Source organism: Copidosoma floridanum, unplaced genomic scaffold, assembly GCF_036245765.1.
Source record: "Copidosoma floridanum isolate Cflo_tuat_1 unplaced genomic scaffold, Cflo_Japanese_pri ptg000009l, whole genome shotgun sequence".
Classification (NCBI taxonomy): domain Eukaryota; kingdom Metazoa; phylum Arthropoda; class Insecta; order Hymenoptera; family Encyrtidae; genus Copidosoma; species Copidosoma floridanum.
In genome coordinates, this window is record NW_028321886.1 from 4,553,155 (window position 1) to 4,567,714 (window position 14,560).

Here is a 14,560-nt window from a genome sequence, read left to right on the forward strand (position 1 = left end):
TTTTACTTGCAGCGTAGGTAACAATACGTCACATCGTATCGTCGTAAAACTAAGTCGAATCGATGTACGGATGGATGGTCGTCATTAATATTCGAAGCGCGCTAATGTTGTAAAAGAAAATTGTAAACCCACAGGCGTACGTGCAACCCGGTATTTGCGTGCACCAGAGAAACAAAACAAAACAACAAAATGTAGTTCCAGCTATTGTCCAAATAAAAAAAAAAAAAAAAAAAAAATTAAAACCACGATATCGTTTCAGGGACACGCGCGAGTAAACGGCCGCAATCACAGGAGCGATGGGCCGGCCGATCGGGGCGATCGCGGCTCTCGGCCTGCTCTTAGCCCTCGCCACCGCCCATCACCTGCCCTGGCACCTCGGGAACGAGCACGAGCCACCAGCCGACGTACCGACCTTCCAACGCACGGCGGTCGAGAGCCAGCCGGACGACGTGTGGTCCTCCGCCTACGGATCGGCAAGCTTGCCCTTGAGATCGGCAGTGGAATCGGTACCCGATCATCCCGAGTCTCGCCGCCAGCAGCTCAGAGATGCCGTCGAGACCAGCCCCAGGATGTGAGTAAACATTCCCCGCATCGAACGGACGGCATATTATTGATCCGCTTATGATTCCGGGGTAAGATAAGACGACTCTGCCGTCGGGACGAGTGACACTTTTGGAACATCTGCAGGGAGGGGGGGTTTAATCGCAACAGACGCGCTCTTGCAGAATGAAAAAGAGAAAAAAAACCCGTTCCCCATGCTAGCCAAAAACTAGTTTTCATTTTTTTTTTTTTTGGCACTAATTTTAGAGATCGGTGACCTCTAAACGGCATCTCGAGCACTACTACTAGTCGTCCCTCTCTCTCTCCTTTCCTCTGATTCTTCTTATTCAAATAAGCGTCTACCGAGAAAAATATGAATCACCGTCGTCGAGATCTACGCAAAGTTTGGCCCCATACATACATGTCTCTAGAGTCGGATGTACAGTGACGCGTATGGAAAAATAACGTACAAACAGGTGGTCGAGGAATCAGCCGTTACGCGAGGCCGTGGAGCGCCGACCGGCGCCTAGTTTCCAGGGGGGCTTCGACCACGAGGCCTTTTGGCTGGAGCAGCTGACTCCACCTGCGATCCGGCACGTCGATCACCTCAAAAACGTGCTCTGCCACTTCGAGGCCGAGTCCACGTACCGCGAGGAGCCCTTTGCACTACTGCCCCGTGCCCTACCGGCTTACAAGTGCACCCACCTCGTATACAGCGCGGCAATCATCGGTAAGTGTATACTTTACCGATATACACCTATCTCTCATGGGCCATCGATTCAACCGCCAACTTTGATTTCCAGATCCTCGAGAGTTCACGGTGATCCCGCGCGATCCCGAGTACGACATCGTCAAAGGTAAATCGGACGAAAAAGAAATCGGTATATCGCCAAACGCAAACTATCCTTATACATAAACATCAATCGAACAGGTGGCTACATAGCCGCGGTGGGGCTGCGTCGTCGGGACCCGGCGCTACGAGTCCTCGTCTCTCTAAGCTCCGCCGATCACGGCCGTGTTTACCGCGAGATCCTCTCCTTGCCGGAGAAGCGCTTACCGATCTTTGTGAGCTCGGCGCTCGAGTTTCTCGAGCAGCACGACTTTGATGGATTCGAAATCGACTGGGAGACCGGCAGCGTGGCCTCGCTCAAGCTTTTGCTTCGTCACTTGCGCGGTGCCCTGCGCGAGCGCGGCTACTACCTGGCGGTCGCCCTCAGGCCCGAACAGGTCGCCGACGCCGAGCTCTCCGAGATGGTCGACCTCTTGGTGCTGCGCTCCTGGCACTCGAGCCGGGATCCCCAGGTCCTGACGACACCCGCGCCCCTCGACCTCCTCATCGGCTTCGTCGAGCGGCTGACGAGCGCCGGCGCCCCACCCGCCAAGATCATCGTGGGACTACCCCTGTTTGGCTGGTCGTATCGCATGGCGAGCAACGACGAGTCGGACGCGGCCGTGGGATTCGGCATCGATGGACGGTACACGAAACGCAGGGGCCAGCTCTCCTACTACGAGGTACAAACTCATACATATACCTCATACGTTGTATATATATATACGTACCATTGGGTATATTGTATGCGAATAATCGTGTTAAATGGGCCGCAGATATGCGAGAAATTGGAGGACCAGTGGCAGTACAAGAGACACAAGAGCAACGGATCGTACCTGGTACTGGGCGACCAGTGGATTGGTTACGACGACCCGTTGTCGATGAAAATCAAGGCAGCTTACGCCCGATCCGCCAGATTGGGAGGCATATCGATATACTCGCTCGATCTGGATGACTTCCAGGTACCGATCGACACAGTTCATGACAACCCGTTGAATAGAAAAAAGGGACGAGTTTCACATATGTGTTTATTTTGTCGGTTCGAAGGGCATATGCGGAAACGCGTGGCCAATGTTCAACGCGGCCGTCAAGACGCTGGGCATATTCGACGAGCCGAGGGAAAAGTGCTCGAAAACCGGCCTCTACAGCGACCCCGACAACTGCTCCGGGTTCTTGTCTTGCTTCGACGGTGAGTACATCACCCAATATATGGGCGTTTGATCGTTTTCCCACGACACTATGGAGTTGGTGTTTGGGCGCAGGTCGGCTCCACCGCGGCCCCTGCGGAGTAGGCCGGTTCTACGACCCGGTGCGGGGCCGGTGCGTGGGCGCGCGGCCCGAGGTCTGCAAGCCCGGGCACAGCGACAAGTCCTCGTACGGCAGCTTGAGGCTGGAGCGGCTGCGGCAACGGCAGAGCCACGACAAGCTCGAGTTCAAGGCCGACGGCGAGGACGGACCACGGGTCGTTTGCTACCTGACCTCGTGGGCCATGTATCGCAAGGGCGAGGGCAAATTTGTCCCCGAACACATCGACGCGCGGCTCTGCACTGACATCGTTTACGCGTTTGCCGGCCTCAACCCGGAAACCCTGATGCTCCATCCCTTCGACTCGTGGGCCGACATAGACAACAGTGAGTATTTCTTTTACTCTTCTTGGCCCCCCTCCGTACCGGTGATTGTGACGTTTTTTTTTGGCGAAGCAGATCTGTACGAGCGGGTGACCTCGATAGCCGGGCCGCGGGTACTGTTGGCCCTGGGCGGCTGGACCGACAGCGCCGGCGACAAGTACTCGCGCATGGTGAGCAGCCCCTCGGCCCGTCGGAAATTTGTCGCCTCGGCCGCGAGTTTCTTGCGCGCCCACAACTTCCAAGGCCTTTCGCTCGAGTGGAACTACCCGGGCTGCTGGCAGAGCGACTGCCGGCGCGGCCCTGAAACGGACCGGCCGAACCTGATGCAACTGCTGGCCGAGCTGCGGGCCGAGTTCGACGCCCACGAGCCGAAACTCGCCCTCGCGGTCGCCATCTCGGGCTACAAGGAGATCATCGACCGGGGCTACGACGTGCCCGAGATATCGAGGCTCGTCGATTTCATGACCGTCATGGCGTACGACTACCACGGGGCCTACGAGTCGCGGACCAACCACCTGGCCCCGCTCTTTGCCGTGCCCGATGACCCCACGCCCCACTACAATCTGGTAAATTCCCGCACGTGCTTCCCTTTTTTTTTTTTTTTTTTCTACTCCCATTACGCGCAGTTGTGATGATGGTTTGCGTCTATACGCGGTTGCAGAACTACACGTTGAGTTATCTGGTGAAACTCGGGGCGGACAGGTCAAAGTTGATCGTGGACATACCGATGTACGGGCAATCGTATCGGCTGACGACACCGAGCGAGCACGGGCTCGGGGCCCCGTCGGCCGGTCCCGGTACAGCCGGCGAGTACACGAGACAGCCCGGTATGCTCGCTTACCACGAGATCTGCGACAGACTCGAGAACGACAACTGGCAACTCGGACCTGGTGAGTGCACGGTTTTTCTTTCCTTTCGATTAAGGATATATTGGGTTTTTTTATTCCTTGCAGGCCCGAGCGCTCATCACAAGAATCAATTTGTGAGTTTCGACAATGCCAAGAGCATCGCGTACAAGGGCCAGTACGTGCTGAAGAAGAAGTTTGGCGGGGTGGCCGCCTGGACGATCGATCTCGACGATTTTACGAATCGCTGCTGCCTGGAGGCTTTTCCCCTGTTGCGCAGCATCAACAGGGCCTTGGGTACGTACACGGCGGTAAATTTTCTCGTTCGTTTCTTTTTTTCACAATAGTCGGTCAATGTATTTTGTAGGGCGACTCTTGACTCCGGCGCCATCGCAAAAGGACTGCCAGAAGCCGGAGGAGCCGGTCACGCCGGTCCCGCCGACTCTGACGCCGCACACCGACTCCAACGATGGAAAACCCATGCCGAGTCCCACGACTCCCTCGACTAGGCCGACCACCTGGCCCACGTGGACGGAGAGGCCGACGACTCCCTGGCACCAAGGGACCACTACATTCTCCTGGATGCCCGAGAGCACAAGTGCCACCACCACCACCACCACCACTACGACAAGGTACGCGTGTGGTTTGATTGTATTTACCAAGAAAAAAAAAAAAAAAAACAGTAGCTTTTAAAGTCATCTTACTCATGTAGGAAACCGCCGGTAAGTCAGACGGGTTCCCTGGCCGGTATGGCCTGTAATACCGGCGAGCACCAGTCCGACCCGACAAACTGCGGTACTTTCTACCGGTGCGTGCTCGGTGAGCTCAAGCGCGAGTTTTGCGCCCCGGGATTGCACTGGGACTCGACGAGGAAGCTCTGCGACTGGCCCGGTGCTGCCAAGTGCCAAGGTGAGGCTCTATGTTGTTATTTTATTTTATTTTTTTATTTCTTTTTTTTTTCATTATTCCCACTGAGTTTTGTGTGGTTGTTTGTGTGACTGTGTAATTCAAAGCTTCTTCGGAAAAGAAAAAACAAATCGAACGATTATTATGGATAATGAACTGCGCGATATATAGAGAATTTGTCGCAATAATCCTTTGAAAATCAAGATTTCACGATTAATTTGAAAAGACGAATAAAGGAAGTGGTATATGTGTATATTATGAACAGCGTACTACGTTAGATAACGAGGCTAAACTCGCACTGAAGGAGGAGCCAAGATGAAAACTTTAACGATCAACGCGCTTCTCGTTAAGTGGCACCTGTGTGTATGGTTTATTGCCCCACCGGATGTATGATCCACTTGGGAGATGTTCGTTCCTGGACCAATTAGAGCTCGCCGATGAAATTCATGACTTTGCGCGCCGTTGTCTTTCACGCTCGAATCGAATTATGAAAAAGGAAGGGAAAAAAATCATAAATAAACAGCGCGCAATCGAATCTTTCCCGAGATATCTCCATCTGGCAGGATGAATAATTGACGAGTTGGGTATAGGTCACGTGTAACACACGCAATCATCGGACGATGGATTTCAGGATCGGTGTACCTATATACGTGATAAGTATAATACCCCCATCGGCAGCGGCGATCCGAATCGATCATCCACGCTCGAACTTTGTAATTAAGCGCTTAGCATCCTCGCCTACGTCATCATACCTCCTCCTGGTGTGTACGTGTACAAGTGTATAATATTATATGTGCACCTCACGCATCCCGACAATGGCTCATTGCGCAATGACGCACGAATCGTTGATTATTTATCGATGTGCGGGTATATATTGTATACGCGTAGTGTATCAAACGTAAGCAGGTGTACGGTGTGTGACGGTGAATTTAAAGAAAAAAGCCGGATAGTGGTGGGAGCAGCCGTAAAATTAAAAAAAAAAAAAATCGGCCGAGAATGTCCCTTTTGTTGTACGCGTACAGATATCGTGGATAAGAGCGAGTTGCATGCGTGCACGTTCATTGTGTCGTTCGGCTTCGGGGGGGGACTGCCTGTTATATTTACTATCGGACGCGCTTCCGAGGCAGGTGCGAGTCGCTTGCCGATCGCTGCTAGATCGACATGTCGTCCGCGATTCACGGGCCTATTTTCGTGACTGTGGTGGTTTCTTTGCTGTTGGGCACCGGTGCGCGGGGAAACGAGACCGGGGCCTGTGGAAAAACTTGTGCGGATACCGAGAAAGGTACTTTTTTTTACACAATTTTGTTTTTGTTTTTGGGACTCATCATTCGTACTGTGCAATAAACAAAAATCAGGAGGAAAAAAAAAAATCGGTATCTTGAATTCCGTGTTTAATCCTCTGCGCCAAAAGTTTGATTTATTTATTTTTTTTTTTTTTTTATTTACACGTTTGTGTAATACTTACCGGTCGTTTCACACTTCCGAGTTTCTACAAAATAGCAGATCTTTCTTTTTGTTTCGTTAATAAGACCTTCCTAAAATTATCTCGTCTTATTATTGCAACGAAGGTAGCGCGGGTAATTACGGAGTTTCTCGGTGGTAGCTCCGTGATCATTACTATCACGAGGAGTTATGTGGTGCAAGTTAGTTTTTATAAATGTCAGTATCAAAGCTAAAGAAGAAGAAGATATATCGTCAAGTTTTTTTTTTTTCTTTTTTTTTTCGGAGAACCTTTAAAGCAGTTAATTATACTAAGCGCGTACGTATGTCTGTGCAGCCTTTTGATATTAATCTTTCACAAATAGTTTTGACACTCAGACAAGCATTTACGAGTGCATCTATTTATGTTTTCATCGAGACTTTCCGAAATTGTCGAAAAAAAAATTTATACAACGCTTTAGTTAATTTAATAAGACTTTATGAAAAATGGGATGAAAAATTTATTTGATTGTAGTAGAAAAAAAAAAAAAAAAAAACTAACTTTGAGATTTGTAAAAATTGAACGATAAATAATAATTGTACATTACAAAGAAATCGGTAAATAAATTTTAGCTCACCCAAAAATGTATTACGATAGCATGTACATTTATAAGATTTCCCTTACTCGATAATACATCGCGTTAACAACTCTCTCTCTCTCTCTCTTGGCGTGTCTCTGTTAATTATTGTGCATCCAAACACCTGCACGCGTCCATCTAAACGCGCTTATGCAATCGAAAATTATTAATATGAAAAAAAAAAAATTTGTCGAGAAGAATACACGAATAGGTATTTATGGTAAAGTCACCTATGCAATCACGTAAAAAACGTCCTTTTAGGCCCTTCAAAGCCAGTGACCACAACGACAAAGAGGCCAATAAACGAGGTCACGTCACCTGCGTCGACGACCACGAAAAGGCCAACAACGACGACGACGACCCAAAACCCAGGCAACGAGGTATGCGAGCACGGCCAGTACTACGCGTACCCGGACTCGTGCAGCCACTTTTTGATCTGCGTCAATGGCGATCTCGTGAAACAACAGTGCGGCCCTGGCCTCAACTGGAACGACGGGAAGAACATGTGCGACTGGGCCTTTAAAAATCCGTGCGGAAGCAACAAGGCCAAGAAGCAAAAGCACAAGGCCCCCTTCAAACAGTCGGAGGAGGCTCAGAAGGTTGGTGTATACTCATACATATACCCACGTATCGCGATTTTTTTTTTTTTTTTCATCACCTTAGGTGTAAGATCGATATAATGTGTAAAAACAGAAATGTATCTTAAATTAATTTGATCGAGCGCAGAGTTGTACGAGCGGCAAGTACTTGCCGGTGCCGGGCGACTGCGGGAGCTACTATGCCTGCCTGTGGGGCAAGCCCCAGCGATTCCAGTGCGCGCCTGGGCTCCACTTCAACAAGGCGAGCGGCATCTGCGACTGGCCAATCAGGGCCCAATGCAAGCCCACATCCACCGGCAGCGAAGAAATCCCGCCCGACCACGTCGACTCGGACGAGGAGTTTCAAGCTCCAGCCCAGCCGTCCCCTGCGCCCACGACCACCTTGGCACCAGCCGTCGTAGACCCCGACAAAGTCTCGCCCCTCTCCGGCCACTTTAAGGTTCGAACGGGACTCCAAAACTGAAGCAGCGTATCGATCAGAGCCAGTGCCATTATTAACGTCATTAAATGTCCACTTCAGATCGTGTGCTACTTTACAAATTGGGCGTGGTACCGTCGTGGCTTGGGCCGCTACCTGCCGGAGAACATCGACCACACGCTCTGCACGCACATAGTCTACGGTTTCGCGGTCCTCGACTACTCGGACTTGATAATCAAGGCCCACGACTCTTGGGCGGACTTTGACAACCGGTTCTACGAGCGAGTCGTGGCGTACAAGAAGCGCGGCCTCAATGTCAGTCTCGCCCTCGGCGGCTGGAACGACTCCCAAGGCGACAAGTACAGCCGCCTCGTGAACAATCCAGCCGCGAGGAAGAGGTTCGTCGAGCAGGCCCTCCGGTTCGTCGAGAAGTACGGCTTCGACGGGCTCGACCTTGACTGGGAGTACCCGGTCTGCTGGCAGGTGGGTACATCCTATACTCCTCCTGATCCTTGGGTGGGATAAATAACCATGATCTGATCCGCAACGGCAGACGGACTGCGGCAGTGGCCCAAAGTCGGACAAGGAGGGCTTCGCCGCGATGATACGGGAACTGAGCGAGGCGTTCCGGCCCCGCGGTCTGTTGCTCTCGTCGGCCGTGTCGCCGAACAAAAAAATCATCGACGCCGGCTACGACGTGCCGGCCCTCGTCGAGTACTTCGACTGGATAGCCGTGATGACTTACGATTACCACGGCCAGTGGGACAAGAAGACGGGACACGTTGCCCCCATGTACTACCACCCCAACGACGACGTGTACTACTTCAATGCCAATTACACCATCAACTACTGGATCTCCAAGGGCGCGCCGCCGAGGAAACTGATCATGGGTGGGTGCCTCTTTGATTCGTCCAGCTTTCAAAGATCAGTATATCCATAAAATGGAAACTGGTCCCATATGAGAAAGAGTCGTTTTGTGATTGACAAGCAACATTGTTGGTGCAGGTATGCCGTTGTACGGACAATCCTTTTCGATGAACGATCCGAGCGCTGGCACGGATTTGAACGTACCGGCGAGTGCCGGCGAGGCGGGCGAGTTCACCAAGGCCGCGGGTTTCCTCGCCTACTACGAGATCTGCTACCGGATAAGGAACAAGGGCTGGCAGGTGGTCCAGGATCCGGAGCGTCGCATGGGCCCGTTCGCCTACAAGGGCAACCAGTGGGTCAGCTTCGACGACGCCGACATGATTAGGCAGAAGGCGCAGTTCGTCAGGGACATGAATCTAGGTGGGGCCATGGTCTGGGCACTGGATCTCGATGACTTTACGGGCAGGTGTGGCGAGGGTCCGCATCCCCTGATGCACACTCTCCAGCAGGTTCTCGCCGAGCCGCCCAACAGCCACGACAGGCGTATGTGTACTATACGTATATGCTTTTACTCGTTTGCCATATTTTGCGGGGGCCATAAACGTTACGTCGCGTTTGACAGCGATAGCTCCGCCACACGTGGGACAAGAGTTGGAGTGGATGCCGGCGAAGGTTCCGCTGGCAGGTAGCAGCGCGCCTCTGATGTTGGAGAAAGAGGACGAGTACAAGGTAGTTTGTTACTTCACGAACTGGGCGTGGTACAGGCAGGGCGAGGGAAAATTTCTTCCCGAGGACATAGACGCCGATCTTTGCAGCCACATAATCTACGGTTTCGCGGTCCTCGACGGCTCGACTCTTACGATCAAGACTCACGACTCTTGGGCCGATATCGACAACAGTAAGTCGCTCCCTTTCTATACATCCATCCCAAATACAGAGAGGTTCGATGGATTACGTTTGGAAATTTGAATTCAACTCCCATGGAAGTGTTCCCCTGTAATATTCATCAAATCGGCGTAATTACCAAGTAGAAACATGATTTGGTTGTATATACATACGTTTGTATAAATCTTAATAATTACAAATGCCATTATAGATGAGCATTACATAAATTGAAGAAAAATTCACAAGGCATACATGCCATGCGGAATGAACGATAAAAATCCAATTGTAACTTATTCTGTATATAACTTGCAAGAACACTTCCATGTGAAATCCACTATAGGGATTATGTAATAAAATAAGGAGTAAAATATTTCGAGAACTCGTGTGCTTATCGTGAAAGTGATGCGTATTGCAGAATTCTACGAGAGAGTGGTGGCGTACAGAGCCAAGGGTAAAAAAGTCCTCGTCGCGATCGGAGGCTGGAACGACTCGGCGGACGACAAGTACAGCCGGCTGGCCAACAATCCGTCAGCCAGGCAGCGTTTCATCGCCAACGTGTTGCAGTTCATCGAGAAGTACGGCTTCGACGGGCTCGACCTCGACTGGGAGTACCCGGTCTGTTGGCAGGTGGACTGCACGAGGGGCCCAAAATCGGACAGGGACGCCTTTAGCAAACTGATCGTCGAGCTGAGCAACGAGTTCAAGCCCCGCGGTCTGTTGCTCTCGTCGGCCGTGTCGCCGAACAAGCGAGTCATCACCGAGGGCTACGACGTGCCGGTGCTCGCCCAGCACCTCGACTGGATAGCCGTGATGACTTACGACTACCACGGCCAGTGGGACAAGAAAACGGGACACAATGCTCCGTTTTACGCTCGTCCCGACGACTGGGAGCCAACCTTCAACGCTGTAAGTGTTCCAAATAAGCTAAAGATTATTTGCACTGACCAACTCGTCGTACAAATTCTACTGCACGTTTTAATCATTTTGTCCCCCAGAACTACTCGATTCACTATTGGCTGGAACGCGGTGCGCCCCCGAAGAAGTTGATCATGGGTGTTCCACTATACGGTCAGAGCTTCTCCCTCGCCGAGAGCAAACAGAATGGACTCAACGCCCTAACTTACGGTGGTGGTGAAGCCGGGGATGCCACCAGAGCCCGTGGTTTCCTCTCTTACTACGAGGTACGGCATTTTCGCGTGGGCATTCAAAGCACACGTGTAATAATGTATAAATGTGACGTTTAACGGAATTGCGTTTGAATGCCACGTTGCAGATATGCCAGAGAACCCTCAAGCGGGGCTGGACGGTGGTTCAAGATCCTGAGAGGCGGATTGGACCTTACGCCTACAAGGGCGACCAGTGGGTCAGTTTCGACGACGCGGAGCAGGTCAGGCGCAAATCCGAGTTCATCAAGGAGCTCGGACTCGGTGGTGGCATGGTCTGGGCCCTCGATCTCGACGACTTCAAGAATTACTGCGGCTGCGAACCCAGTCCTCTCCTAAGAACCATGAACCGTGTTCTAGGAAGATACCCTCCAGGACCGTTGTGCCAAGTGACGGGTGAGTTTGGGTTTTTTCATCGATTTAGGACCGTGATGCGTTGATTATAACGTTTGAACATTTGCAGACTCAGCCTTAGCTGAACCAGCCCCAGGAACGACCGCAAAACCCTCGACCGCTGTTACGGCTACTTCTCCGGGTATGGAAGCAACCACGGAGGACGATACGGACACGGTGGAAGTCGAGGCGGTTGACGGTCAACCGCCGGTCATGAACCCCATCGGCGACTGTCACAACCACCTGTTCATCCCGCACAAGAAGGACTGTCGCAAGTACTACCTGTGCAACTTTGGCCAGCTGACCGAGCTCACCTGTCCTAATGGACTTGTCTGGAACGAGGACCACTGCGATTGGCCGATGAATACCAAGTGCAACGTCCCCACGCCTGGCTCGCCCGATGGGGACAACCAACTCATCAGGTTGGATTATTTACAAGCACTTTTAGATTAGCGCGTGAAAATTGTTATTTTTTGCGTAAGCATAAATCGTTGTGATTAATACGGAGGTTGAACGAGACCAACAACGAAACACCCTCACGGTACGCCGACGTACTTCTGAAAAAAAATTTCGACGATTAACAACTCACCGTGCGCAGTTGGAGGTTCTGGCATTATGCCGTAACAATGTATAGTCACCGATAGCTCATCGTATATTCATATTCTATTCCAGTAGTACCAGCACACCGTCATCTTCACCATCGTCGTCCAGTAGCCAGCCAACCGCCACGGTTCCCACAATCTCCACCACCACCGAACACCACCATCCTGTGGAATCAACACCGGGTGGGCCGACGTTCGGTGGCCGCAAGCTGGTGTGTTACTTCACGAACTGGGCGTGGTACAGACCGGGAGCGGGCAAGTATCTGCCCGAGGACATAGATCCGAGCCTCTGCACGCACATCGTCTACGGATTCGCGGTCCTCGACTACGAGGGCCTCGTCATCAAGATGCACGATTCCTGGGCCGACGTCGACAACCGGTTCTACGAGCGCGTGACGGCTCTGACGAAGAAGGGCATCAAGGTGCTCATCGGTCTCGGAGGCTGGAACGACTCCCAAGGCGACAAGTACAGCCGCCTCGTGAACAATCCAGCCGCGAGGAAGAGGTTCGTCCAGGACATATTGCGCTTCATCGAGAAACACGGCTTCTCCGGCCTCGACCTCGACTGGGAGTACCCAGTCTGCTGGCAGGTGGGTGTACACATCACACACGCCATTGTCATGACATACGCGTGACCGTGTGGTTTGTGTCGTACGTAGGTCGACTGCGGCAGTGGTCCAAAGTCGGACAAGGAGGGCTTCTCGGAGTGGGCGCGCGAACTGAGCGAGGCGTTCCGGCCGCGCGGGCTTCTCCTGTCGGCGGCCGTGTCGTCGAGCAAGCGCGTCATCGACCACGGCTACGACGTGCCCAAACTGGCCAGCTACCTCGACTGGATAGCCGTGATGACGTACGACTACCACGGCCAGTGGGACAAGAAAACGGGCCACCTGGCCCCCCTGTACTACTATCCTGGTGACGACTACGACTACTTCAACGCCAACTTTTCGATGCGCTACTGGATATCGAAGGGCGCGCCGGCGCACCGGCTGGTCATGGGCACGCCGATGTACGGCCAAAGCTTCACACTGGCCCAACCTGGGAACAGTGGACTTCAGGCGCACGCCCCTGGGCCCGGACAAGCCGGCGAGTTTACCCGGGCCGCCGGCTTCTTGGCTTTCTACGAGGTACGGTGGCTTTTGTTTATTACACGCTATGCACTTTTACGTCCCTTTGTATGATACCTACGTACACGTGATCGATCTCACGTGACTTGATGTGTACTTGCAGATCTGCAGCAAAGTCAAGCGCGACGGCTGGACGGTCGTCAAAGATCCGGAAGGTCGAATCGGCCCGTACGCCACGAGGGGTGACCAATGGGTTGGCTACGACGACGTATCTGACGTTGCTAGAAAGGTTGGTTTCATGTATGTCTAGTATCATTTATTGTACAGGGTGGTGTAAAATTGATGTAAGCGTAAAACACTCATTGCTCTTCGAATCTCGTAATTTTTCGATGATTTTGATGCGCTACTTAACCATACATTGCGGGCACGAATGAACAATATTTTATGTGAATTACCAATTGACCCCACCATGAAAAAATTTCCAGGCTAAATTCATCAGAGATTTGGATCTGGGCGGCGGTATGATCTGGGCGCTGGATTTAGACGACTTCCGCAACAGTTGTGGCTGCGGCAAGTACCCGCTGCTGAACGCACTCGCGCGTGGGTTACGCGGCGAGTACGATCATATACAAGACTGCACGTAATTTTTATTTTCTCATCTTTCTCTTTTTTATATGCGCGTATATATAGGTATCATCGTGTGTCGATGGCTATAAAGAAAAAAATAGTGTGTTGCCGCTTCTTAACCTTTGCTCCAATCAATTCTTTTTGACACGTTGCACATGGGGTTTACTCGTGCACGACGAGAGTAATTATTGCACACTATTTGTGCCTATGGATTAAAAAATCCTTGTAATCGTTTTATACGTAACAAAGTGCCGGTAAACACAATCAAATTGATATTTAATTAAAAACATTTATAAACAACAGTTGTTACGCTCAAGATCCACAAATAAAGAAGTATGGGCAAATTGGACAAAGGTTAAGATGTTTCATTTTATTCTTTTCCTAGCATCTGAAAAAAAAAAAAAAATTTAATGTTAACATACGCAGCTTTTAAGTAAGAAAATCCAAAGATGCTTGGAAGATAATGAATTTTAGTTTTAACATGTTATGGTACACGTAAGATATACAGTAGCAATAAGTGATGTATGTGCTTTATATAACACATATTATATGTGTATACTTAAGGTTTTAGTTTTTAGTCTGTTGTAATAGCTATGATTATAGTCCATTCTTGGATTTTATATTATTTCATCTTTAGCACTGGTGTAACTGATACTGTTAATGTCATTATTAAGAAAAAAGAACAAAGAGAATAAAGAATGAAAATAAAAACAATTAACTGATCAGCAACAAAGGGTTTTTATTTACCAATAACCATCATTTTACATAGTTATCGTTTAGCATAAATTTTCGAATGTTTTAATTTGTTAATAATTTATTCTTACTACTACGTACGTGCGTATATATAGATCTTTTTTTTCGAAAATGTCATTGTTTCGTATCCCATTGAGTAAAAAAATTTTACTTTATCACGTCATGTCAAAATAAAACTAAACGTATATTTACGACATTACTCTGTTTATAAGTACAAAAGTGAGATAACTTTTATTTAAAGGACTGTTTGAAAACTGATAATAATAATAATAATAATAATAATAATAATAATAATAATAATAATAATAATAATAATAATGATTAGGCAGTTGGTAAACTGACACTATCATTCGAATCATACATGATAGTAAATCATAAACGTAC

At 50.2% G+C, this 14,560-nt stretch overlaps 1 protein-coding gene across 1 annotated transcript; it reads left to right on the forward strand.

Annotated features, from left to right (window-relative positions):
* The first annotated feature begins 296 nt into the window (after positions 1 to 296).
* On the forward strand, positions 297 to 13,623 carry LOC106640640 (putative chitinase 10). The gene is given in 26 exon segments (XM_089589739.1): positions 297 to 571; positions 1,017 to 1,270; positions 1,344 to 1,397; positions 1,472 to 2,052; positions 2,146 to 2,331; positions 2,417 to 2,558; positions 2,632 to 3,000; positions 3,073 to 3,563; positions 3,659 to 3,887; positions 3,951 to 4,139; positions 4,210 to 4,548; positions 4,551 to 4,745; positions 7,067 to 7,404; positions 7,532 to 7,843; positions 7,925 to 8,305; positions 8,376 to 8,712; positions 8,828 to 9,232; positions 9,312 to 9,587; positions 9,990 to 10,480; positions 10,570 to 10,755; positions 10,848 to 11,133; positions 11,201 to 11,552; positions 11,806 to 12,322; positions 12,392 to 12,856; positions 12,960 to 13,085; positions 13,282 to 13,623. Coding segments are annotated over 26 exon segments (7,935 nt in total). The 3' UTR covers positions 13,441 to 13,623.
* Positions 13,624 to 14,560: the final 937 nt, after the last annotated feature.